The following is a 27,995-nucleotide window of genomic DNA, read 5'->3' as shown; positions in this document are numbered from 1 at the left end:
CATTAATAAACATTTAAGAAATAATGAGGTGAATTATTTACAAAAATAACAGAGGTTTTACAGTAACACTGAAGACACTAATATATATATATATATATATGATTCAGGTAGTCAGTATACAGTAATAATCCCATTACAAAATGAATAGAAATAAAGCAATGGGTTTATAGTTCCAGTTGAATAACAGACAATCATGTTAGAGGCAAACACCAGCCCCTTAGAGAAACTGGTGGATCGTATGATACACTAGAATGTCACTCACTTCACCCTCGCCATAGTCAGGGTCTCTGTCTTCTTGCATTAAAAAAGTGTATGAGCCATGGGCCTCATGCTGTTATGCCATGTGGATGGATACCTACTAGAGTACAATGACTGGTTTTACAACATCACCACGACAGCAGATCAGGAGGGAACATGGTAATACAACATCTCCATGACAGCAGATCAGGAGGGAACATGGTAATACAACATCTCCATGACAGCAGATCAGGAGGGAACATGGTAATACAACATCTCCATGACAGCAGATCAGGAGGGAACATGGTAATACAACATCTCCATGACAGCAGATCAGGAGGGAACATGGTAATACAACATCTCCATGACAGCAGATCAGGAGGGAACATGGTAATGCAACATCTCCATGACAGCAGATTAGGAGGGAACATGGTAATACAACATCTCCACGACAGCAGATCAGGAGGGAACATGGTAATACAACATCTCCATGACAGCAGATCAGGAGGGAACATGGTAATACAACATCTCAATGACAGCAGATGGTAATTGTAGTGAGACATGTCTGAGACTGAGGATCAGAGTGAGAAAGGAGAAATGTTACAGTATCAAGTCACAGTATTTCAAGAGGCAGATCTCAACATACAATCCAATGACAAGACACTGTAAAGGGGTCCTTACCGTACATTTGAAGTGTTCTTGTCTGATCTGAATAATCTACAGAATTCTTTGAAACCACATTTAATTTAGTTATGAAAGCATAATAACAGAAGCCTGGTCCCAGATCTGTTTGTGCTGGTCTTGGTGTGACAATGACTACAGGAGTTGGCGAGACAGCACAAACCAGGCTTCAGTAATAGCAATACACTCTGGGAAATGTAGTTCCTCCCTGGTTGTTGGCACAGGTGGCACCGGTGGTTGAGGTGGTAGATATAGCAGGGTTCACTGTGGCAGAGCCTTCAGGATGGCATTGACCTCTTCAGCCACGGCGGTCAGGGCAAACTCAAACTGGTCCTGAGAGGGAGACAGAGAGGGAGGGAGACTGTCAGATATACAGAGAGAAATCAACCGATCCTCCGCCGTTAACACAATCGAAAGGTCAAAGTGCTTTATTATCTAAATGTTGAAAGTGTGTGTGGGCGACGGAGAGATGGTGCAGTCTGAGGCCATGTGGCGGAGAGTGATGTGGGCGCTGGAGATGGGGGGTGTGTGCTAGTGGGTCTGGGCAGGTGTGATGTTGTGGATGTTTGTGTGATGTTGCGGATGTTTGTGTGATGTTGCGGATGTTTGCGTGATGTTGCGGATGTTTGTGTGATGTTGCGGATGTTTGTGTGATGTTGTGGATGTTTGTGTGTTGTGGATGTTTGTGTATGTTTTCTATTGTTTAAAAAAATCTCATCAAATCTTACAAAAAACAACAATATTGAGTTGCGCCCCCTTTTTCCCTCAGAACAGCATCAATTCGTCAGGACATAGACTCTACAGGATGTCAAAAGCGTTCCACAGGGATGCTGGCCCATGTTGACTCTAATGCTTCCCACAGTTGTGTCAAGTTGGCTGGATGTCCTTCGGGTGGTGGACCATTCTTGATACACATGGAAAAATGTAGAGCGTGAAAAGCCCAGCAGCGTTGCAGTTCTTGACACAAACTGGTTTGCCTGGCACCTACTACCATACCCCGTTCAAAGTCACTTAAATATTTTGTCTTGCCCATTCACCCTCTGAATGGCACACATAAACAATCCACGTCTCAATTGTCTCAAGGCTTAAAAATCCTTCTTTAACCTGTCTCCTCCCCTTCATCTACACTGATTGAAGTGGATTTAACAAGTGACATCAATAAGGGATCATAGCTTTCACCTAGATTCACCCGGTCAGTCTATGTCATGGAAACAGCAGGTGTTCATAATGTTTTGTACACTCAGTGTAGTTGAGAAGGCCATACCTTGGTGTGCACTAAGCTCGGTCTCTGGTCCCGAATGTGTTCCAATGTCGCAGCAATGTCAATCTCCTTCACACCTGGAAACACACAATGCGCATTATGACGTGAAAAATCATATTCACCAACATGGAGTCAATGATTCACAATACTATATAAAGTATATATCTAGTGATATAAACTACAAGGCCAAACTATCAAAGATGTCTGACAAGATCAAGATGTCTGACTCACCCTTAGCCATGCGATTGAGGACCATGTCAATAAGGATGTAGGTTCCAGTTCTGCCAGTGCCGTCACTGTATGAGACAGAGAAATACCTCATCAGATCACACAGCATGTCATAAAGACCACAGATATAGAATCTATAGAACAGGCCTACCCATTCAAGTCAATGATGAGTTTACCAGTCAAATTGCCAGAGGTTCCAAGCACTTTCTATAATTATATTCCTTAGAGACACAATAGAGACACACAGTAGCAATGGTACATTGTAGAGGAGTTTGATTTGACAGACCGAATATAAAGCACAGGTTGTCTCTTCTAGCCTGGTCCCACATCTTTATGGGCTGTACAGCCAACTCCTATGGTTCATTGTCAATGAAAATGACCATAGAAGTTTAGTAAGACAGTACAAACAGATCTGGGACCAGGCTAAGTATTTTCCCTATGTATAGAGAAACTAGGTTAGAGCTGTAGGTTTACCTGCAGTGGACGATGATGGGGCAGGATCGACCTCTGTAACACCTATTCACCTTCCTGTTAGAGGGAGTCAGAGGAGTGGGAGGGAGGGGGGTGGGGGAGAGGGAGGGAGGGAGAGAGAGAGAGAGAGAGAGAGAGAGGGGGGTGGGAGGGAGTGACGGAGGGTGGTGGGTGGGTGGGAGAGAGGGAGGGAGGGTTGGTGGGTGGTTGAGAGAGAGGGAGGGAGGGGTGGTAGGAGGGAGGGAGGGAGGGAGGGAGGGAGGGAGGGAGGGAGGGAGGGAGGGAGGAGAACAATATCACAACATGTCATTTTAACTGACAAGTCTAGATCGGATGCTGCATACAAGTACTGTTACTGCTTTACTGATCTTAAAATATACACAGAGAAACAAGGTTCCCATCTCTGCCTGCCTGGAGGCCTGGATAATAATTCAAGTTAGTTACAGCACATTAGTCTTTGAGGTTGAGGTTAGAGAAACTCAACCCATCAGTGGGAAAGAAAGAAAGAAAGAAAGAAAGAAAGAAAGAAAGAAAGAAAGAAAGAAAGAAAGAAAGAAAGAAAGAAAGAAAGAAAGAAAGAAAGAAAGAAAGGAAGGGAGTTTCTCTAACCTCAACCTCAAAGACTAATGTGTTGTAACTAACTTGAATTCTTATCCGAACCCCAAGGGCGACGGATGGACTATCCGGCCAGTGTCGACTCCTGCTGCAGTCACACCTGCCAATGATCATTTTTGTGACTATGCAACTGGACCCAGACTACTAGCTGCAAATCACAAAAATGACACTGGGAGATGTGGGAACCCCAAGGGCCAATAGCTGACCACTATCACTGGAAGATGTGGGAACCCCAAGGGCCAATAGCTGACCACTATCACTGGGAGACGTAGGAACCCCAAGGGCCAATAGCTGACCACTATCACTGGAAGACGTGGGAACCCCAAGGACCAATAGCTGACCACTATCACTGGGAGAAAGAGAGGAATAACCAGAGAAGGAGCTAGAGAGAGGACTGAGAGAAAGAGAAAGGTAGTGAGGGAGGTTGGTAAGGATTTACTAGGAAAGAGAAATGGCTAGATTAAAGGAGGCAATCAGGGAAGGACAAAGAAGTGGAAAAACATGAGCTCAAACTAAAAATGAAGGCAAATATACACAGTTGCTTCATTAATCTTGCAAGGCTCAAACAGCACCCCATAGTACATAGGACAGTATCTGACCACACAGTCATTACAAAGGACAGTTTTTGACCACACAGTCATTACATAGGACAGTATCTGGCCACACAGTCATTACAAAGGACAGTTTTTGACCACACAGTCATTACATAGAACAGTATCTGGCCACACAGTCATTACATAGGACAGTATTTGGCCTGGCCACACAGTCATTACATAGGACAGTATTTGGCCTGGCCACACAGTCATTACATAGGACAGTATTTGGCCTGGCCACACAGTCATTACATAGGACAGTATTTGGCCTGGCCACACAGTCATTACATAGGACAGTATTTGGCCTGGCCACACAGTCATTACATAGGACAGTATTTGGCCTGGCCACACAGTCATTACATAGGACAGTATTTGGCCTGGCCACACAGTCATTACATAGGACAGTATTTGGCCAGACAGTCATTACATAGGACAGTATTTGGCCACACAGTCATTACATAGGACAGTATTTGGCCTGGCCACACAGTCATTACATAGGACAGTATTTGGCCTGGCCACACAGTCATTACATAGGACAGTATTTGGCCACACAGTCATTACATAGGACAGTATTTGGCCAGACAGTCATTACATAGGACAGTATTTGGCCAGACAGTCATTACATAGGACAGTATTTGGCCTGGCCACACAGTCATTACATAGGACAGTATTTGGCCTGGCCACACAGTCATTACATAGGACAGTATTTGGCCTGGCCACACAGTCATTACATAGGACAGTATTTGGCCACACAGTCATTACATAGGACAGTATTTGGCCAGACAGTCATTACATAGGACAGTATTTGGCCAGACAGTCATTACATAGGACAGTATTTGGCCTGGCCACACAGTCATTACATAGGACAGTATTTGGCCTGGCCACACAGTCATTACATAGGACAGTATTTGGCCTGGCCACACAGTCATTACATAGGACAGTATTTGGCCACACAGTCATTACATAGGACAGTACTTGGCCACACAGTCATTACATAGGACAGTACTTGGCCTGGCCACACAGTCATTACATAGGACAGTATTTTGGCCACACAGTCATTACATAGGACAGTATTTGGCCACACAGTCATTACATAGGACAGTATTTGGCCTGGCCACACAGTCATTACATAGGACAGTATTTGGCCTGGCCACACAGTCATTACATAGGACAGTATTTGGCCACACAGTCATTACATAGGACAGTATTTGGCCAGACAGTCATTACATAGGACAGTATTTGGCCAGACAGTCATTACATAGGACAGTATTTGGCCTGGCCACACAGTCATTACATAGGACAGTATTTGGCCTGGCCACACAGTCATTACATAGGACAGTATTTGGCCTGGCCACACAGTCATTACATAGGACAGTATTTGGCCACACAGTCATTACATAGGACAGTATTTGGCCAGACAGTCATTACATAGGACAGTATTTGGCCACACAGTCATTACATAGGACAGTATTTGGCCTGGCCACACAGTCATTACATAGGACAGTATTTGGCCTGGCCACACAGTCATTACATAGGACAGTATTTGGCCTGGCCACACAGTCATTACATAGGACAGTATTTGGCCACACAGTCATTACATAGGACAGTACTTGGCCACACAGTCATTACATAGGACAGTACTTGGCCTGGCCACACAGTCATTACATAGGACAGTATTTTGGCCACACAGTCATTACATAGGACAGTATTTGGCCACACAGTCATTACATAGGACAGTATTTGGCCCACACAGTCATTACATAGGACAGTATTTGGCCTGGCCACACAGTCATTACATAGGACAGTATTTGGCCTGGCCACACAGTCATTACAGAGGACAGTATTTGGCCTGGCCACACAGTCATTACATAGGACAGTATTTGGCCTGGCCACACAGTCATTACATAGGACAGTATTTGGCCTGGCCACACAGTCATTACATAGGACAGTATTTGGCCACACAGTCATTACATAGGACAGTATTTGGCCTGGCCACACAGTCATTACATAGGACAGTATTTGGCCTGGCCACACAGTCATTACATAGGACAATATCTGGCCACACAGTCATTACATAGGACAGTATCTGGCCACACAGTCATTACATAGGACAGTATTTGGCCACACAGTCATTACATAGGACAGTATTTGGCCACACAGTCATTACATAGGACAGTATTTGGCCACACAGTCATTACATAGGACAGTATTTGGCCTGGCCACACAGTCATTACATAGGACAGTATTTGGCCTGGCCACACAGTCATTACATAGGACAGTATTTGGCCACACAGTCATTACATAGGACAGTATTTGGCCACACAGTCATTACATAGGACAGTATTTGGCCTGGCCACACAGTCATTACATAGGACAGTATTTGGCCTGGCCACACAGTCATTACATAGGACAGTATTTGGCCTGGCCACACAGTCATTACATAGGACAGTATTTGGCCACACAGTCATTACATAGGACAGTATTTGGCCACACAGTCATTACATAGGACAGTATTTGGCCACACAGTCATTACATAGGACAGTATTTGGCCTGGCCACACAGTCATTACATAGGACAGTATTTGGCCTGGCCACACAGTCATTACAGAGGACAGTATTTGGCCTGGCCACACAGTCATTACATAGGACAGTATTTGGCCTGGCCACACAGTCATTACATAGGACAGTATTTGGCCTGGCCACACAGTCATTACATAGGACAGTATTTGACCACACAGTCATTACATAGGACAGTATTTGGCCACACAGTCATTACATAGGACAGTATTTGGCCACACAGTCATTACATAGGACAGTATTTGGCCTGGCCACACAGTCATTACATAGGACAGTATTTGGCCTGGCCACACAGTCATTACATAGGACAGTATTTGGCCACACAGTCATTACATAGGACAGTATTTGGCCTGGCCACACAGTCATTACATAGGACAGTATTTGGCCACACAGTCATTACATAGGACAGTATTTGGCCTGGCCACACAGTCATTACATAGGACAGTATTTGGCCTGGCCACACAGTCATTACATAGGGCAGTACTTGGCCTGGCCACACAGTCATCAACAGCCAGCTACATACACAGCAAAACCGGCAGGGCAGGGTCATGGTAGTTCAGTTGCAGTTCAAAATTCAAAAGGCACTCCCACATCTGAGCTGTCTTTGTTGCAGGTGCCATGGTAACAGCTGAATAATATGAGAAAGAAGAAGAAACCCACACACTGCTCTTGATGGTATCACTGCTCTTGATGGTATCACTGCTCTTGAATATCACTGCTCTTGATAGTATCACTGCTCTTGATAGTATCACTGCTCTTGATAGTATCACTGCTCTTGATAGAATAACTGCTCTTGCTAGTATCACTGCTCTTGATAGTATCACTGCTCTTTAATAAGCTTTACATATCGGCCTCAAGGCCTTCGTCAGAGCCGATACGTAAAGCTTATTAAAGAGCAGTGATACTAGCAAGAGCAGTGATACTAGCAAGAGCAGTGATACTAGCAAGAGCAGTTATTCTATCAAGAGCAGTTAAGTTGCAGTGAAATAAGTGATGCTCCCCAGTGGTTTATGTCAAGATGCACCAACAGACAACATCTGCAGTACCTGCGGAAGTCCAGCAGAGGGCGTGTGGAGGTGGGGATTCCATTGGCGGGCCAGCTGAGCAGGTGGAACTGTGTCAGGGTACGAGTCTCCTGGGTCTGCACGTTCTTCAGGTAGAAACTACGAACCAGGAAGTCCTTACACCAGATGTGTTCAGAGACCAAGTTCACCTTGGTAGGGAACAAAGATTATTTAATATCACTCAGTGGCCCTTTAACACAGTAGTACCACAATATAATTAGAACGACTGCGGTAGAATGGTGGGTGGATCGGCAATCATCTGTACATTTACATTTACTTCATTTAGCAGACGCTCTTATCCAGAGCGACTTACAAAATCTGCATGTACCACATTGAGTAGTGGTGTTAATTCAGAGATACGCTTCTAGATCAGTGGTTCTCAGTCCTGGTCCTTAGTTTTGTCCCCAGCACACACACCTGATTCAAATCATCAACTCGTCATCAGATTTTGAATGATTTGAATCAGGTGTGTAGCGCTAGGGCAAAAACAAAGGACCAGGACTGAGACCCACTAATCTATAGCGTGTCTCTATAATTACGGTAACAGCACTACTCAATGTGGTACGTACAGATGATTTCTAGAAGGAAAATACCTCTCAAACCATGGTAATTGACTGGCACAGTCATGGGTACACATAGCCGCGGCCGATCCACCCACCATTCTACTGCAGTCGTTCTAATAATACTGTAGTACTACTGTGTTAAAGAGGCCACCGAGTGATATTAAATCATCTATAGCTATAGATATATAAACCACTCACCTCGTAGATGTGGTAGAGGGAGGATCCCTCGTCAGGCCAGTAGCGAACACACTGAGTGTCTCCGTCCTCAACCAGGGCAGTCATCACCACTATCACTGTGCATCCATTCTCCCACACCATCTATGGTACAACGACCCACTGTCACACACCGGACTGTACTGGTATACACTGTGATTGACATGCCAGACTAGGGCCATAGTTACTGCCCCATTTTCCTTCTAAATCAACCGTGTCGCCATAGCTGCGTTTACACAGGAAGCCCAGTTCTGATCTTTTGCAAGTTTCAGTTTATTCATGTGCTATTAAAGTGCTTTCCTTCAACGTTTTGGGTCAGCTGACTCAAGCTGAAAATTCCTCAGAGTACTGTGTGTGCCACTGACCTGCCAGAAGTCAGCGATGGTGTGTGCCACTGACCTGCCAGAAGTCAGCGATGGCGTGTGCCACTGACCTGCCAGAAGTCAGCGATGGTGTGTGCCACTGACCTGCCAGAAGTCAGCGATGGCGTGTGCCACTGACCTGCCAGAAGTCAGCGATGGTGTGTGCCACTGACCTGCCAGAAGTCAGCGATGGTGTGTGCCACTGACCTGCCAGAAGTCAGCGATGGTGTGTGCCACTGACCTCCCAGAAGTCAGCGATGGTGTGTGCCACTGACCTGCCAGAAGTCAGCGATGGTGTGTGCCACTGACCTGCCAGAAGTCAGCGATGGCGTGTGCCACTGACCTGCCAGAAGTCAGCGATGGCGTGTGCCACTGACCTGCCAGAAGTCAGCGATGGTGTGTGCCACTGACCTGCCAGAAGTCAGCGATGGTGTGTGCCACTGACCTGCCAGAAGTCAGCGATGGCGTGTGCCACTGACCTGCCAGAAGTCAGCGATGGTGTGTGCCACTGACCTGCCAGAAGTCAGCGATGGCGTGTGCCACTGACCTGCCAGAAGTCAGCGATGGTGTGTGCCACTGACCTGCCAGATGTCAGCGATGGTGTGTGCCACTGACCTGCCAGAAGTCAGCGATGGTGTGTGCCACTGACCTGCCAGAAGTCAGCGATGGTGTGTGCCACTGACCTGCCAGAATTCAGCGATGGTGTGTACCACTGACCTGCCAGAAGTCAGCGATGGTGTGTGCCAGTGGTCCCTGGGTGGCGATGTAAGCAGGCAGTCGAGGGTCGTGGTCAATCTGGGTTTTACAGAGAGAGGATATGAGTGACGTCTGTGCCAACCACAGGACAAAGTCTATACCATCAGCACCGTAAGAGCAGTGATGAGACTAGCAAGAGATCTTACTATGGTGCTGGCGTTAATGTAGTCTTCCTTGGTGGAGTTGCTCTCTGCCTTCAGTTTTACACGGGAGTGATCATCTGGAACAGAACAGGTAGTAACTAACCGAGCTCTAGAAGAGGATCGCAGATATAATTATGTAGGCCTGGATTCAATCTAACGCAGATTAACGGCCTGCGCACAGCAATAGGCTTCTGAAGGCAATTTCCCTGACGTTTGCGGAGACCACGCTTGCTCTGAACGCTGTGCAGATGCCAGCTCAAGCAGAAATCCACTTTAAGTCAAACACAGTGCACAGGTTAATATGTGCTTGTTAAAATCCCAGCCCAAGACTGGAGGATAAACCAGAGGAGAGGTATATAAGACTCACAGGGCAGAGAGTCAGGGCAGCGGTTCTTCTCCAGGTGGGGTTCACTCTGTGCTACTGTAGCAGCACTGGGTTCAGCCTGGTAGGAGCACAGAGCCTCCCACTCCTTCAGCAGACGGTCCTTATTCTTCAGATGGTCCTCCATATAGGCCTGGGGAGGGGGGGAGAAGGAGACAGAGAGGAACACTAACGTTAAGAACAGAGTTCTCCTCCCCATATTATACCAGCTGTTTAAAGCTCCATGATCAATAGTTAAACAATGAGGGCCCGTTTCCTGGACACAGATAAAGCCTCTGATACCGACCAGTAGGAAATATAATGACCCCATACCCTCTGAAACTGACCAGTAGGAAATATAATGACCCCATACCCTCTGATACTGAACAGTAGGAAATATAATGACCCTATACCCTCTGAAACCGACCAGTAGGAAATATAATGACCCCATACCCTCTGATACTGACCAGTAGGAAATATAATGACCCCATACCCTCTGAAACTTACCAGTAGTAATATAATTGACCCCATACCCTCTGATACAAACCAGTAGGAAATATAATGACCCCATACCCTCTGATACTGACCAGTAGTAAATATAATGACCCCATACCCTGATACTGACCAGTATCATGTGACCAGTAGAGATGTCCATGTTTGACTGGGCGGGCTCTTCGCTCCAGGAGGGTGTACTGCTGTGTGAGGAGGGGCTGTGTTGGGGTCCGTCGCTGAACTGGGACGACACACTGCTCACCCTGGACGTGTCCGTCCCCCTCCGGCCCCCCCGCTCCCACACCCACCGCCTCCTGACGACTGAACGACGTCTTGGCTGCCATGTGCTGCCTGCAGAGCTCCTGGGAAAGTCAACAGAAAGAGATTCCGTTAAACAAAACGCAAATGAGAAGCTAATCACTTTCATCAGCAATAATTATGATTTATCATCACAACTTGTGAGAAAATAAATAGAGACATGTTACGGTAAAATGTAATACAAGCAACTAACAACGGTGTATGTGTAAGGTTCTGTATTTGTTTTCTTAGTTCACCTTGTGTTCTTGAACGTAGCCCTGTTTCTTTGTGTTCTTGAACATAGCCCTGTTTCTTTGTGTTGTTGAACGTAGCCCTGTCTCTTTGTGTTCTTGAACGTAGCCCTGTTTCTTTGTGTTCTTGAACGTAGCCCTGTCTCTTTGTGTTCTTGAACGTAGCCCTGTTTCTTTGTGTTGTTGAACGTAGCCCTGTCTCTTTGTGTTGTTGAACGTAGCCCTGTTTCTTTGTGTTCTTGAACGTAGCCCTGTCTCTTTGTGTTCTTGATCGTAGCCCTGTTTCTTTGTGTTCTTGAACGTAGCCCTGTCTCTTTGTGTTCTTGATCGTAGCCCTGTTTCTTTGTGTTCTTGATCGTAGCCCTGTTTCTTTGTGTTCTTGAACATAGCCCTGTTTCTTTGTGTTCTTGAACGTAGCCCTGTTTCTTTGTGTTCTTGAACGTAGCCCTGTCTCTTTGTGTTCTTGAACGTAGCCCTGTTTCTTTGTGTTCTTGATCGTAGCCCTGTTTCTTTGTGTTCTTGAACGTAGCCCTGTTTCTTTGTGTTCTTGAACGTAGCCCTGTCTCTTTGTGTTCTTGAACGTAGCCCTGTTTCTTTGTGTTCTTGATCGTAGCCCTGTTTCTTTGTGTTCTTGAACGTAGCCCTGTTTCTTTGTGTTCTTGAACGTAGCCCTGTTTGTATGTGTTCTTGAACGTAGCCCTTTTCTTTGTGTTCTTGAACGTAGCCCTGTTTCTTTGTGTTCTTGAACGTAGCCCTGTTTCTTTGTGTTCTTGAACGTAGCCCTGTTTCTTTGTGTTCTTGAACGTAGCCCTGTTTCTTTGTGTTCTTGAATGTAGCCCTGTCTTTCATTTTTGTTCATTGATTTCACCTGTGTTAGTTACTCACCTGGTCTCATCAGCTCCTTATTTAGTTCAGTTCTTTCTGTTTGTACCTTGTGAGGTAATATTCGGTTTGACTCTACTAAGCCTTTTCCTAGCTCGTTTGTGAGAACCAGTTATAGCCTTCAGTCCTAGTTTTGTTTCACCTGCCTGTTTGCCTACCTGTGTATGACCATTGCCTGCCCGTGACCACGATTCCTGCCTTCTGCAAAGGTGAAATAAACACGTGCCGCGCTCTGCGCGTGACTCTACACCTTTTTCTCCCTGAGTATGGAGATGTATGCTCAATACAAAATGATAACCAACTCATCGTGGCTTTGCCACAATATTGGAAGAGGCAATTACTTAAAAAATAAATTAAAGAATTAGTCTGCCTGCCACCCGTAAAAAAAAACATAAATGGCTTAAAACGATTAGTATAAATCGAAAAATGTATCACTTCAAGTCAAAAGTTTTGACAGCAATGCAGCATAAAATTCAAGTCAGTTGGGAACAGGGCTTTGATGTCCCATTACTTACGCATCGGGTCTATGAACTGACCAGGGACGGCTTGTTCAATAGGGCGATATGGGCGACGCACTGCCAAACGGGAAAAGGAAGGGATTTTTTTTCTAATCAATTATATATAAAAAAATATATATATATATATATTTTTTTTAATAAATTTATAAAAAATTATATCACGGCAACAGCAGTTATCAGTGTTCACGTCTGATCTGCCAGCCACTAAATGTCAAATCAGGCTAAAGTCGTGCTTCAAATGGCCCCGCCCGTTTTTTGGGCGATTTCAGTCAGGTTGAAAATCGCCCAGAAGTCTCTCATAGCCTGTCATGTAAAATCTATTTGTTTCACATTTCAAAGCTTTCAATACATTCTCTATGGGTGTCTGTGGGCTTGCACTTACGCGCTTTCGTCATACATAACGTAACCACGAATGAACGTAACTAAGAAAAGACCAGGTAGCAGCCTCAATCAATTCACTACTACTATCAAAATGGCTAGGCTTCAGTCCAACTCGATTGTGTCTTTGAAAGAAGTTCCTTTTTGTCGGCGAACAAATTAAGATAAATTGGCAACGAAACAATTAGGACCTCCCAGACCAAATTTAATAATTCAACAGGTTTCTACTAAAGGCGGAAAGTCCTACACCCGAGGATTTTCCAAAAATTGGTACGAACGAAAAAAGACATTGCCACTCACTCAACTGGATGACGAGGGATACAGCCTAGCTGTCCGCCGCCACAACGATGAGGTTAGTGTTGATAATCACAAGTTTACTGGATGTGGATATGGTGTAATAAAGGCAGTTTATTCAGAGGTAAATATATCTGGAATCGCGTTCACGGACCCGTTCGTCAAACTCTTAGGGAGCTATAAATTAAGCCCCATTACTTACCATATCAGATAAGAGAAATTGCTGCAGCTACATATATTTTACATCCTGGCCCTACATAGTTCACTATTTGCATCACTTACCAAAATATTACATGTGGTCATATATGCTTGGAAAGTGGAGATGCCATAGAACGTCAAAAAAGTAAACATTGCTGGAGACACATTGTCGTTTTGGAGAAGACATCGCGTTTGCTAGCGAAGAGATTTGTTGTGGCAAATGAACTTGGGCTGGGAATTGCCAGGAACCTCACGATAAGATATATGCATCAGCATTGCGAGTCTCATGATTCTATACATATTGCGATTCGATACTGTGATTTTATTGCGCACCATATGTCTGTTGCAGAGGGATCAGAAAGCCATGAGAACGAGTTTTGATCAGTCATGGAAATAAAAGTGCTGAAAACTAATTGGCTCCCAATGTGAAAAGATTGAGAACAAGCTATGAAGGAACAATAATGGTGTTTTGGTGCAGGTACAGCCAACTAGCGCTAAAATATTGCGATATTGTCAATACAGTATATCGTAAAGTATCACTATGTAACTCGATTTCTTTCACCCCAATCCCTCAAATTAACGGTAAATAACTGAATTGTTTGCCCCACATTTAGCTAAGATGATTAGCTAGCCAGCTAAAATGTTTTATTTAGTTAGCAGTCGCATCTACAATAGTTTACTGTCAATAACATGTCTCCAAAAATGACGTGGTGTCTCCAATTGTGTTGACATTTTACAATTGCAATGCGCATCCATGAGTATCCACTTTCTGTAGCTCAGCTGGTAGAGCATGGTGCTTGTAACGCCAAGGTAGTGGGTTCGATCCCCGGGACCACCCATACACAAAAATGTATGCACGCATGACTGTAAGTCGCTTTGGATAAAAGCGTCTGCTAAATGGCATATTATTATTATTATTATTATTATTATTATTTCTGAAGAGAGCCCCGAAACATTGTGTGCAGACATTTTATGCAATAAATGAAGTAGGTTCAATCTAGTAGTTCTGATCTTCTGATTGGTCCTGATGAGTTGGGCGAGGTCACCTCCAGGCTACTGTCACTGTTGCATTGGCTCTGAGTCGGGTTCTCTGTCTTCAAATGTTCAGCCTAAGAGAGGGGATTTTTTGTGTGTGTGTGTGTGTGTGTTTAACAGTGATGATGTGTGTGTGTGTGTGTGTTTAACAGTGATGATGTGTGTGTGTGTGTGTTTGTGTGTGTGTGTGTCCTCAGAGCAAGAACTCGTGAGTTGGAAGAACTGAGAGGCCTATGGCGTGGGTGTTGTCCTTGGCCACCTGCTGACAAGGCTGACAAGATAGGACCCTTTTGTCCATTGTTATTGGATAGGAACAGAACTTATAACCAGCTCCTGACCTAAATAGATCTTAGCACAACATTTTACTCAACATATCATATTCCATATTCACTATAACAAATATATTTACTACGACATTAGCAAGAACCGCCACATCCTCAGCCGGCTAATCCAGTGTGTGAAGTTTTGCGGAGTGTTTGAGTTAGCTTTGCGAGGCAAAGATGAAACTGAGGGCTCCACCAACCCTGGTAAGCCAACACTTTTGAGATCAGTCAATAAATGCTTCTGGTATTGACTTATATGCTGCCCCTGTCTTCATGTTGTTGCTGGACATATCTTTTTTTAAATGTGTGTAGGTCACCTAAATCATCAGAAAAATTGCCCCTCCTGAGAATTTTTTCAGGAGCCGCCACTGGAACTGACACATAAATAGTTTCATTTCAATTTAAGCTATTATATCAAAATACATGCTATAAAAGGAATGCTCAATACATGGGGCATTGAACAGTCAGCCCTGTGCAGACTCTGCCACGACGAAACAGAATCAATAGAACATATTTTCTGGCACTGTCCATCGGTGGCTCGCTTTTGGAGTCAGGTCCAGGAATGGTTGTTATGTCATAACATCAGGGTTCAGATGGACCTGCAAACTGTATTGTTGGGGGATCTGAAAAACCACAATCAGTCAATGGGAAATATCATTATTCTCTTGGGTAAAGTATTTATTTTTAGGGCAATATTGGTAGAAATATTACAAATAGGGAGGTCCAGGGCCCTCGTCAGACATCATAGTAAAAGGAGGGATGTATTCTAAAAGGAAATAGAAAAATGTTATTATAAACTGGGTGATTAGACTCCTGAATGCTGATTGTCTGAAAGCCGTGGTAGAATTAAAGCAATACGGCCCGAGGAGGTGTGGTATATGGCCAACATACCACGGCTAAGGGCTGTTCTTAGTCACGATGCTACTCTTCCTGTGGTTTAATATAGATCCCCATTAGTTCCTGCCAAGGCAGCAGCTACTCTTCCTGTGGTTTAATATAGATCCCCATTAGTTCCTGCCAAGGCAGCAGCTACTCTTCCTGGGGTTTATTATGGATCCCCATTAGTTCCTGCCAAGGCAGCAGCTACTCTTCCTGGGGTTTAATATAGATCCCCATTAGTTCCTGCTAAGGCAGCAGCTACTCTTCCTGGGGTTTATTATGGATCCCCATTAGTTCCTGCCAAGGCAGCAGCTACTCTTCCTGGGGTTTATTATGGATCCCCATTAGTTCCTGCCAAGGCAGCAGCTACTCTTCCTGGGGTTTATTACGGATCCCCATTAGTTCCTGCCAAGGCAGCAGCTACTCTTCCTGGGGTTTATTACGGATCCTCATTAGTTCCTGCCAAGGCAGCAGCAACATTAAGGCAGTTATATACAATTTAAAATATTACATGACATTACATTTCATAACACTTTTCAGAACACATTGAGAGTGTTCCCTCATAGCACTACTCCACTATCACATATTTACAATACGACATCCATGTGTGTAGAGTGTGTGTCTTATCATGTGTGTGTGTGTGTCTCTTCACTGTCCCCGCTGTTCCATAAGGTGTATTTTTATCTGTTTTTTAAAATATTATTATACTGCTTGCGTCAGTTACCTGATGTGGAATAGAGTTCCATGTAGTCATGGCTCTATGTAGTACTGTGCTCCTCCCATAGTCTGTTCTGGACTTGGGGACTGTGAAGAGACCTCTGGTGGCATGTCTTGTGGGGTATGCATGGGTGTCCGAGCTGTGTGCTAGTCGTTTAAACAGACAGCTCGGTGCATTCAGCATGTCAACACTTCTTACAAAAAGAAGTAGTGATGAAGTCAATCTCTCCTCCACTTTGAGCCAGGAGAGATTGACATGCATATTATTAATGTTAGCTCTCCGTGTACATTTAAGGGCCAGCCGTGCTGCCCTGTTCTGAGCCAATTGTAATTTTCCAAGGTCCCTCTTTGTGGCACCTTACCACACGACTAAACAGTAGTCCAGGTGTGACAAAACTTGGGCCTGTAGGACCTGCCTTGTTGATAGTGCTGTTAAGAAGGCAGAGCAGCGCTTTATTATGGACAGACTTCTCCCCATCTTAGCTACCGTTGTATCAACATGTTTTGACCATGAAAGTTTACAATCCAGGGTTACTCCAAGCAGTTTAGTCACCTCAACTTGCTCAATTTCCACATTATTTATTACAAGATGTAGTTGAGGTTTAGGGTTTAGTGAATGATTTGTCCCAAATACAATGCTTTTAGTTTTTGAAATATTTAGGAATAACTTCTTCCTTGCCACCCATTCTGAAACTAACTGCAGCTCTTTGTTAAGTGTTGCAGTGATTTCGCTCGCTGTAAAAGCTGACGTGTGTAGTGTTGTCATCCGCACACATAGACACACTGGCCTTTCACGGGCCCACGAGAAGCAGGAAAGCGTCATCATGATCGTCATCACCACGATTGAGACCCCGCAGTCTTTCCTGTTAACTGAGGCCTAGCCTGTCCCCGAGTCTAATATTGAAGGCCACATAGAAGGCTCTAACCTCTCCTACCTGGTAGCCAAAGTGTGTCTCAGGTTCCAAATGGCACCCTATTCCCTATATAGTGCACTACTTTAGACCAGTTCCCTATATAGTGCACTACTTTAGACAAGTTCCCTATATAGTGCACTACTTTACCCCAGTTCCCTATATAGTGCACTACTTTACACCAGTTCCCTATATAGTGCACTACTTTAGACCAGTTCCCTATATAGTGCACTACTTTAGAACAGTTCCCTATATAGTGCACTACTTTAGACCAGTTCCCTATATAGTGCACTACTTTAGACAAGTTCCCTATATAGTGCACTACTTTATACCAGTTCCCTATCTAGTGCACTACTTTAGACCAGTTCCCTATCTAGTGCACTACTTTACACCAGTTCCCTATCTAGTGCACTACTTTACACCAGTTCTCTATATAGTGCACTACTTTAGACCAGTTCCCGATATAGTGCACTACTTTAGACCAGTTCCCTATATAGTGCACTACTTTAGACAAGTTCCCTATCTAGTGCACTACTTTACACCAGTTCTCTATATAGTGCACTACTTTACACCAGTTCCCTATATAGTGCACTACTTTAGACCAGTTCCCTATATAGTGCACTACTTTAGACCAGTTCCCTATATAGTGCACTACTTTAGACCAGTTCCCTATCTACTGCACTACTTTACACCAGTTCTCTATATAGTGCACTACTTTACACCAGTTCCATATATAGTGCACTACTTTAGACCAGTTCCCTATATAGTGCACTACTTTATACCAGTTCCCTATATAGTGCACTACTTTATACCAGTTCCCTATATAGTGCACTACTTTATACCAGTTCCCGATATAGTGCACTACTTTAGACCAGTTCCCTATATAGTGCACTACTTTAGACAAGTTCCCTATCTAGTGCACTACTTTACACCAGTTCTCTATATAGTGCACTACTTTACACCAGTTCCCTATATAGTGCACTACTTTAGACCAGTTCCCTATATAGTGCACTACTTTAGACCAGTTCCCTATATAGTGCACTACTTTAGACCAGTTCCCTATCTACTGCACTACTTTACACCAGTTCTCTATATAGTGCACTACTTTACACCAGTTCCATATATAGTGCACTACTTTAGACCAGTTCCCTATATAGTGCAGTACTTTATACCAGTTCCCTATATAGTGCACTACTTTAGACCAGTTCCCTATATAGTGCACTACTTTAGACCAGTTCTCTATATAGTGCACTACTTTAGACCAGTTCCCTATATATTGCACTACTTTTGACATGGGCCCATAACGCTCTGGTTTAAAAGAAGTGCACTATATGGGGATAAAGCTGTCATTTGGGACACACACACACACAATGTGTCTCCTCTCTTACCTGGTAGTCAAAGTGTGTCTCTGGTCCTCCCTCGGGTCCGAGGCCCAGTTTCCCTGAGGCCAGCTGCTGAGTGTGGTGTCTGAGACAGGCGATGGTCAGCGCCACCACCACCACCCCGCCCACACACGCCATGGACACCAGCGCCAGTACCAGCCCGCTGGAGCCCTCCTTCACCCGCGTGGCATGGGGCAGCCCATCACCCTCGCTCCTCTGAAGGGGGAGAGAGAGAGAGAGAGAGGAAGAGGAGGAAGAACAGAGAGACAGGGACGACAGAGAGACAGGGACGACAGAGAGACAGGGAAGACAGAGAGACAGGGAAGACAGAGAGACAGGGAAGACACAGAGAGACAGGGAAGACACAGAGACAGGGAAGACAGAGAGACAGGGAAGACAGATAGAGAGGGAAGACACAGGGAAGACAGAGAGACAATAGAGGGAAATAGAGAGGAGAGAAAGAGAGAGAAAGAGGAAGGGAAAAGGTTATGATGATGATGATGATGATGATGATGATGATGATGATGATTAATATTATTATTATTATTAGTAGTAGTATGTCACTAAAGATACTTGTTTGTTTATAGAGATGTTGTTAAGAAGGTAGTTGTCTTCAGAGGGTCCAGGTGTGAACTACCAGGTGTGAAACAGGGAAGGGACTCAGGGGGTATGCTAATTTGGTATAGAGCAGACCTAACTAAATCTATTAAATTAATCAAAACAGGAACATTTTACATTTGGTTAGAAATTCAAAAGGAAATTATCTCAACTGAGAAAAATGTCCTCCTGTGTGCTACCTATATCCCCCCACTAGAATCCCCATACTTTAATGAAGACAGTTTCTCCATCCTGGAGGGGGAAATCAATCATTTCCAGACCCAGGGACATGTACTAGTCTGTGGCGACCTAAATGCCAGAACTGGACAAGAACCTGACACCCTCAGCACACAGGGGGACAAACACCTACCAGGAGGTGACAGCATTCCCTCCCCCATATGCCCCCTAGGCACAACTACGACAACATAACCAACAAAAACGGGTCACGACTCCTGCAGCTCTGTCGCACACTGGGTATGTACATAGTCAATGGTAGGCTTCGAGGGGACTCCTATGGTAGGTACACCTATAGCTCATCTCTTGGCAGTAGTACTGTAGACTACTTTATCACTGACCTCAACCCAGAGTCTCTCAGAGCGTTCACAGTCAGCCCACTGACACCCCTATCAGACCACAGCAAAATCACAGTCTACTTGAACAGAGCAATACTCAATCATGAGGCATCAAAGCCAAAGGAACTGAATAATATTAAGAAATGCTATAGATGGAAGGAAAGTAGTGTTGAAACCTACCAAAGAACAATTAAGAAACAACAAATTCAATCCATTCTAGACAACTTCCTGGACAAAACGTTCCACTGTAATAGTGAAGGTGTAAACTTGGCAGTAGAAAACCTAAACAGTATATTTGACCTCTCAGCTTCCCTATCAAATCTAAAAATCTCTAACAGAAAACCAAAGAAAAGTAATAACAGTGATAAATGGTTTGATGAAGAATGCAAAAACCTAAGAAAGAAATTGAGAAACCTATCCAACCAAAAACATAGAGACCCAGAAAACCTGAGCCTACGCCTTCACTATGGTGAATCACTAAAACAATATAGAAATACACTACGGAAAAAGAAGGAACAGCATGTCAGAAATCAGCTCAATGTAATTGAAGAATCCATAGACTCTAACCACTTCTGGGAAAATCGGAAAACACTAAACAAACAACAACACGAAGAGCTATCTATCCAAAACGGAGATGTATGGGTAAACCACTTCTCCAATCTTTTTGGCCCTATAACAAAGTATGAAAAATGTATGCACTCACTAAAAATGTAAGTCGCTCTGGATAAGAGCGTCTGCTAAATTACTAAAATGTAAATGTAAACAAAGAACAAACAGCAAAAACATATAGATGATCGAATAAAAATCTTAGAATCAACTATTAAAGACTATCAGAACCCACTGGATTCTCCAATTACATTTAAAGAACTACAGGACAAAATACAAACCCTCCAACCCAAAAAGGCCTGTGGTGTTGATGGTATCCTAAATGAAATGAGAAAATATACAGACCACAAATTTCAATTGGCTATACTTAAACTCTTCAACATCATCATCAGCTCGGGCATATTCCCCAATATTTGGAACCAAGGACTGATCACCCCAATCCACAAAAGTGGAGACAAATTTGACCCCAATAACTACCGTGGGATATGCGTCAACAGCAACCTTGGGAAAATCCTCTGTGTTATCATTAACAGCAGACTCGTACATTTCCTCAGCGAAAACAATGTACTGAGCAAATGTCAAATTGGCTTTTTACCAAATTACCGTACGACAGACCACATATTCATCCTGCACACCCTAATTGACAAACAAACAAACCAAATTTGGCATGAGGGCCTGCTATACAAATGGATGGAAAGTGGTGTTGGGGGGAAAACATACGATATTATAGAATCCAAGTACACAAACAACAAGTGTGCGGTTAAAATTGGCAAAAAACGCAAACATTTCTTTCCACAGAACCGGGGTGTGAGACAGGGATGCAGCTTAAGCCCCACCCTCTTCAACATATATATCAACGAATTGGCGAGGGCACTAGAACAGTCTGCAGCACCCGGCCTCACCCTACTAGAATCTGAAGTCAAATGTCTACTGTTTGCTGATGATAGGCTCAGTAAGTCTAAACCACGCTCAGTCTCTACTCTGATAGGCCTGCTTGGAGCAGGAACTATCTCTGTCAGAGTATTAAAATAATAATTTTGGGTTGGGACAGTTAGTTATCTGACTGCCCTGCGTGGTTTTTCAGTGGGCCCGTATATACGAACATCATATTTACCATTCAAGTGTTTGCATTAATTAAAATACTAGTCTATTTTAGAAGACGTGTATTGACCTCGTTTTGTTCCTATACCAGATTTGAATTGACGCAACTTAACACAAGCAAAAACTCAAACAGGAAGTACCAGTGAAGCGCTCAATAAGGAAGTGGTCCAATGAAGCGATGCTAAACTACAGGACTGTTTCGCTAGCACAGACTGGAATATTGTAATGACCTGACTAGATCATAAAAGAACAACTGTCCAGACAGAGGATTGAGTTTACGAATGGACGGTTTATTAAACCAACTTTACACAGGCTACTGTTTGGCCGTAGCCCACGCCAAATAAATGAAAGATAACCCACAAGCCAATCGTGACCTTCTCTTGTGAAGCCCAGACGTAAAAAGAGAGAGAACAAAGGCTAAACCTGGTCTTAACTTCCAATGCTCCATCCCCCTGCCCAACCCCCCTCCACGCCACTCCGCCAACCGCCAGGATGCCCGGCATCAGAACATTCCAGGCATTCCCGTGATTGGCAGATAGCAGGTTGATTGACATGTCGGACCCTGCGAACACTGGGTACTGGTAGGTACAACACAACCATCTACTAGCCTAACACATAACACACAGCTGTCTGTGCGGGTCGCTACAATATGTTCCGGGATTCATCCGATGGGATTGAGGAGTTTACCACATCAGTCACCTGCTTCATTAATAAGTGCATCGAAAATGTCGTCCCCAAGGTGACTGTCACGGTTTCGGCCGAGGCTGCCTCTCTCCCTTGTTCGGGCAGGTTTCGGCGTTCGTCGTCTCCGGAATTCTAGCTGCCACCGCTGTATGTTTCATGTTCGTTTGCTTTTGTCTGTTTGTTTCCACACCTGTTTCTGTTTTGGCGTAATTAGTGTCCTATAAGTTTCTCGTTGTGTTTGTCTAGTGTTGTGTGTAATTAATTTCCGTCAGTTGTGTGTATTGCTCGGTTGAGCTTCTCTCCACTGCGCTGGAGTATTTTCGCACCTGTTTGTGCGCAGTTACCATTTGTCGCACCTGTTTGTGCGCTGTTACTTTTCGCCTTCGTGCGTATTTTTTTCGCCTTCGGGCAAAGTTGTCCTTTTGCCTTAGTTTGGGCAGTTATACAAGCCTTTGGAATATCGTTCTGAGTCCTGCGTTTGATTCCACCATTGCACCTACAGCACGCCCTGACAGAATTACACACCATCAATGGAATCAGCAGGAGCCGAAGCAGCCCAGACGAGACTGGAGGCCCAGTTTCGGGACCAACGAGATCAGATCCTGCAGATGGGGACCGCCCTGCAGGAGGTGATTTCCACCCTCCGAGGCTGGGGTACGCCTCCACCGCCTCCCTCCCTGCCAGCACCATCGGCCAGCCCGCCCATTCCAGCGCCGGAACCTCGAGGAGTCCGACTATCTCTCCCGAGGGCCTACGACGGAACCGCGGCTGGGTGTCAGGGATTCCTACTCCAGGTGGAGCTATACCTGGCCACAGTGCACCCGGCACCTTCGGGGCATGAGAGCGTGTCCGCCCTGATCTCCTGCCTGGCCGGAAAAGCGTTGGAGTGGGCCAACGCGGAGTGGAGGAAGATCGACGCCACGACGATTACCTACGACGAGTTCTCCCGCCGCTTCAGGGCGGTGTTTGACCATCCCCGGAGGGGAAAGCGGCGGGGAGCGTCTGGTCTTCCTCCGGCAGGGGAGGAGGAGTGCCCAGGAATTCGCTCTCGAATTCCGTACTCTAGCGGCAGATGCAGGGTGGAATGATCGGGCCCTCATCGATCTATACAGATGTAGCCTACGAGAGGACGTCCGTCGGGAGCTGGCTTGTAGGGACACCAGCCTCTCTTTCGACCAGCTGGTCGACATGTCCATCAGGCTGGATAACCTACTGGCTACCCGCGGGACGTCCTGCGGAGGGTCCGTCCATTCACCCTCCAGCGCCTCCGAGCCGTGTCCTATGGAGCTCGGGGCGCTGGCGCTAGAGAGAGGAGGAGTCGGCAGGCTAGGGGGTCCATCCACTGCACCAACTGTGGTCGGGGAGGACACACCGCGGCTAGGTGCTGGGGATGGCCTCCTAGGGGAGATGACGACAGGTCCCGCACTGGGGATTCCCTCCAGGTGAGTAGGCGCCCCACTCACCCAGAGCTCACTGTTGCCCATTTTTGTATGCCTGTAAGTTTTCCACAGGTAGCACCTCATTCCCAGCATAAGGCGCTGGTAGATTCAGGCGCGGCTGGGAATTTTATTGATAAAAAGTTTTGTTTAGCGTTAGGGATTCCCCTTATTCCTGTTGATGTTCCTTTCCCCGTTCATGCCCTAGATAGTCGTCCGTTGGGTACGGGCTTAATCAGGAAGTCACGGCGCCACTTAGGATGTGTGCGCAGGGGGATCATCAGGAGATGATTCAGCTGTTCCTGATTGACTCTCCTGCGTATCCGGTGGTGCTGGGCATGCCCTGGTTGAGTACCCATAACCCAGCTATTTCGTGGCAGGAGAGGGCTCTGATGGAGTGGTCTGCTCAGTGTGTGGGTAGATGTTTGGGCGTTTCCGTAGGGGCTACCTCGGTGGAGAGTCCAAACCAGGTGCCCGCATTGCACGTTCCACCTGAGTATGGGGATTTGGCTATTGCGTTTAGTAAGGCGAGGGCGACGCGGTTGCCACCCCATAGGCAGGGGGATTGTGCGATAGACCTCCAGGCAGGAGCTGCGCTCCCACGGAGCCATGTGTATCCTCTGTCTCAGGAGGAGAAGAAAGCTATGGAGATTTACATAGACGAATCTCTGAGACAAGGATACATACGGCCTTCCACTTCCCCTGCGTCCTCGAGTTTCTTTTTTGTGAAGAAAAAGGATGGTGGTTTGCGCCCGTGCATCGATTACCGTGGTCTCAATCAGATTACGGTGAAGTATAGTTATCCACTCCCGCTGATTGCGACCATGACTGAGTCGTTGCATGGGGCGCGTTTCTTCACGAAATTAGATCTCAGGAGCGCGTACAACTTGGTGCGCATCAGGGAGGGTGATGAATGGAAAACAGCCTTTAGTACCACCTCGGGCCATTACGAGTATCTGGTCATGCCATACGGGTTGATGAACGCTCCGTCAGTTTTCCAATCATTCGTGGATGAGATCTTCAGGGACATGCAGGGGCAGGGGGTGGTGGTGTACATTGATGACATTCTCGTGTACTCGCCTACCCGTGTCGAGCATGTGGCCCTGGTGCGTAGAGTGTTGCGGAGGCTGGTGGAGCACGACCTGTATGTGAAGGCAGAGAAGTGTCTGTTTTTCCAGGAGTCGGTCTCCTTTTTGGGTTATCAGTTGTCTGCGTCAGGGGGTGAAGATGGAGGTAGACCGGGTGTCGGCCGTGCGTAATTGGCAAACACCAACCACTGTGAAGGAGGTGCAGCAGTTTTTGGGGTTTGCAAATTACTACAGGAGGTTTATCCGGGGTTTTGGACAGGTGGCAGCTCCCATCACGTCTCTGTTGAAGGGGGGTCCGGTGCGTCTGCAGTGGTCGGCCGAGGCGGACAGGGCGTTTGGGAGGCTGAAGGACCTGTTTACCTCGGCCCCGGTGCTGGCACATCCGGATCCCTCTTTGCCGTTCCAGGTAGAGGTGGACGCGTCGGAGGCCGGTTTAGGAGCCGTGCTTTCACAACGGTCTGGCGCGCCACCTAAACTCCGCCCCTGTGCTTTTTATTCTAAGAAGCTCAGTCCGGCGGAGCGGAACTATGACGTAGGGGACAGGGAGCTGTTAGCCGTGGTACAGGCTCTAAAGGTGTGGAGGCACTGGCTTGAGGGGGCTCAACACCCTTTCCTCATTTTGACGGACCACCGTAACCTGGAGTACATCCGGGCGGCGAGGAGGCTGAACCCTCGCCAGGCAAGATGGAGTATGTTCTTGACCAGGTTTACTTTTAAGATCACGTACATCCCTGGGTCACAGAATGGCAAGGCAGATGCGCTGTCTCGGCGGTATGACACGGAGGAGAGGTCCGTGGAGCCCACTCCCATACTGCCTGAGTCGTGTCTGGTGGCACCGGTAGTGTGGGAGGTCGATGCTGAACTCGAGCGGGCGTTACGCACCGACCCTAGTCCACCACAGTGCCCGGAGGGTCGGAAGTACGTTCCGCTCGAGGTTCGGGATCGATTGATCCATTGGGCTCACACGTCACCCTCCTCTGGACATCCGGGTATCGGCCGGACAGTGCACTGTCTTAGTGCCAAGTACTGGTGGCCCACGTTGGCAAGGGATGTGAGGGTTTATGTTTCCTCCTGCTCGGTGTGCGCCCAGTGTAAGGCGCCTAGACATCTACCTAGGGGTAAGTTGCTACCCCTGCCCGTTCCACAACGACCATGGTCCCACCTCTCTGTGGACTTTATAACAGACCTTCCCCTCTCCCAAGGGAATACTACCATCCTGGTCGTTGTGGACCGGTTCTCTAAGGCCTGTCGTTTGCTCCCCATGCCGGGTCTTCCTACTGCCCTACAAACTGCCGAGGCACTGTTTACCCATGTGTTCCGGCACTACGGGGTACCCGAGGACATTGTGGCTGATAGGGGTCCCCAATTCACCTCCAGAGTCTGGAGAGCGTTTATGGAGCGGTTGGGGGTCTCGTGAGCCTCACCTCGGGTTACCACCCGGAGAGTAATGGGCAGGTGGAACGCGTAAACCAGGATGTGGGTAGGTTTCTCAGAACATACTGCCAGGACCGGCCGGAGGAGTGGTCAAGGTACGTTCCCTGGGCCGAGATGGCCCAGAATTCCCTACGCCATTCCTCCACTAACCTAACTCCATTTCAATGTGTGTTGGGTTACCAGCCGGTTCTGGCACCCTGGCAGCAGAGCCAGATCGAGGCTCCTGCGGTGGATGAGTGGGCGCGTCGCTCGGAGGAGACGTGGAACACTGCACACGTCCACCTGCAGCGGGCCCTCCGACGTCAGAAGGCGAGCGCTGATCTCCACCGCAGTGAGGGACCGGTGTACGCACCTGGTGATCGAGTCTGGCTCTCTACCAGAAACCTGCCCCTCCGCCTGCCCTGTCGGAAACTGGGTCGGCGGTTTGTGGGGCCGTTTAAAGTCCTGAGAAGGTTGAACGAGGTATGTTATAGATTACAGCTACCTGTGGAGTATAAGTGTATTAACCCCTCGTTCCATGTGTCCCTTCTCAGGCCGGTGGTAGCGGGCCCACTCCAAGAAAATGAGATCTTGGAGACTCCTCCGCCCCCATTAGACATCGAGGGGGTACCAGCGTACTCCGTGAGGTCCATTTTGGATTCGAGACGTTGGATGGGGGGTCTCCAGTATCTAGTGGAGTGGGAGGGGTACGGTCCGGAGGAGCGGTGCTGGGTGCCGAGGAGAGACATTTTGGACCCGTCGCTCCTGACGGAATTCCATCGGGGGCATCCGACGCGCCCTGCTCCGCGTCCTCCTGGTCGTCCCCGAGGCCGGAGTCGGCGCACGTCTGGAGCCGCGCGTCAAGGGGGGGGTACTGTCACGGTTTCGGCCGAGGCTGCCTCTCTCCCTTGTTCGGGCAGGTTTCGGCGTTCGTCGTCTCCGGAATTCTAGCTGCCACCGCTGTATGTTTCATGTTCGTTTGCTTTTGTCTGTTTGTTTCCACACCTGTTTCTGTTTTGGCGTAATTAGTGTCCTATAAGTTTCTCGTTGTGTTTGTCTAGTGTTGTGTGTAATTAATTTCCGTCAGTTGTGTGTATTGCTCGGTTGAGCTTCTCTCCACTGCGCTGGAGTATTTTCGCACCTGTTTGTGCGCAGTTACCATTTGTCGCACCTGTTTGTGCTCTGTTACTTTCGCCTTCGTGCGTATTTTTCGCCTTCGGGCAAAGTTGTCCTTTTGCCTTAGTTTGGGCAGTTATACAAGCCTTTGGAATATCGTTCTGAGTCCTGCGTTTGATTCCACCATTGCACCTACAGCACGCCCTGACAGTGACCGTACATACATATCCCAACCAGAAAACATGGATTACAGGCAACATCTGCACTGAGCTAAAGGCTAGAGCTGATGCTTTCAAGGATATACCTCTTGAACTGTTATGTTAATTTTGAGCTTTACCTACAAATCCAATAGTTTAAATTAATTTTGACCGCTATATACCTCCATAAACCATTGCACACAACGTTTTCATATAGCTAATGGTTTAAAGAAGCACATATAGCTTTCAATTCATTTTAAACCACTATGAATTCACTCTAGTATAAAATGAATAGATCATGTTCAGTTATGTTCCCTTGTGTTGGGTTCGTCGCCTAAATGCCTATTTTTGGGTAGTAATGGTCAAATTTGCTATCAAGTAATTTGTAGGCGTCCATCTATCACAATGCACCGGGCATACAGGGAGGGAACACTGGCATGTTCTAGACCATAGGTCACTAACAGGCGGACCGCGGTCCGGATCCGGACCCAGAAGCCGTCCCAT

At 46.4% G+C, this 27,995-nt stretch overlaps 1 protein-coding gene across 1 annotated transcript; it reads right to left on the bottom strand.

Annotated features, from left to right (window-relative positions):
* Positions 1 to 7: 7 nt before the first annotated feature.
* On the bottom strand, positions 8 to 27,995 carry LOC121562708 (receptor-type tyrosine-protein phosphatase-like N). The gene is given in 13 exon segments (XM_045216853.1): positions 8 to 1,251; positions 2,183 to 2,256; positions 2,411 to 2,475; positions 2,882 to 2,935; positions 7,709 to 7,875; positions 8,488 to 8,607; positions 9,582 to 9,659; positions 9,767 to 9,840; positions 10,131 to 10,278; positions 10,750 to 10,896; positions 10,898 to 10,978; positions 18,688 to 18,897; positions 27,954 to 27,995. Coding segments are annotated over 13 exon segments (1,332 nt in total). The 3' UTR covers positions 8 to 1,179.

The sequence above is a fragment of the Coregonus clupeaformis genome, unplaced genomic scaffold, assembly GCF_020615455.1.
Source record: "Coregonus clupeaformis isolate EN_2021a unplaced genomic scaffold, ASM2061545v1 scaf0827, whole genome shotgun sequence".
NCBI lineage: Eukaryota > Metazoa > Chordata > Actinopteri > Salmoniformes > Salmonidae > Coregonus > Coregonus clupeaformis.
Note: the sequence above shows the minus strand (reverse complement) of the source record. Positions and strands in the feature narration are given on the sequence as shown.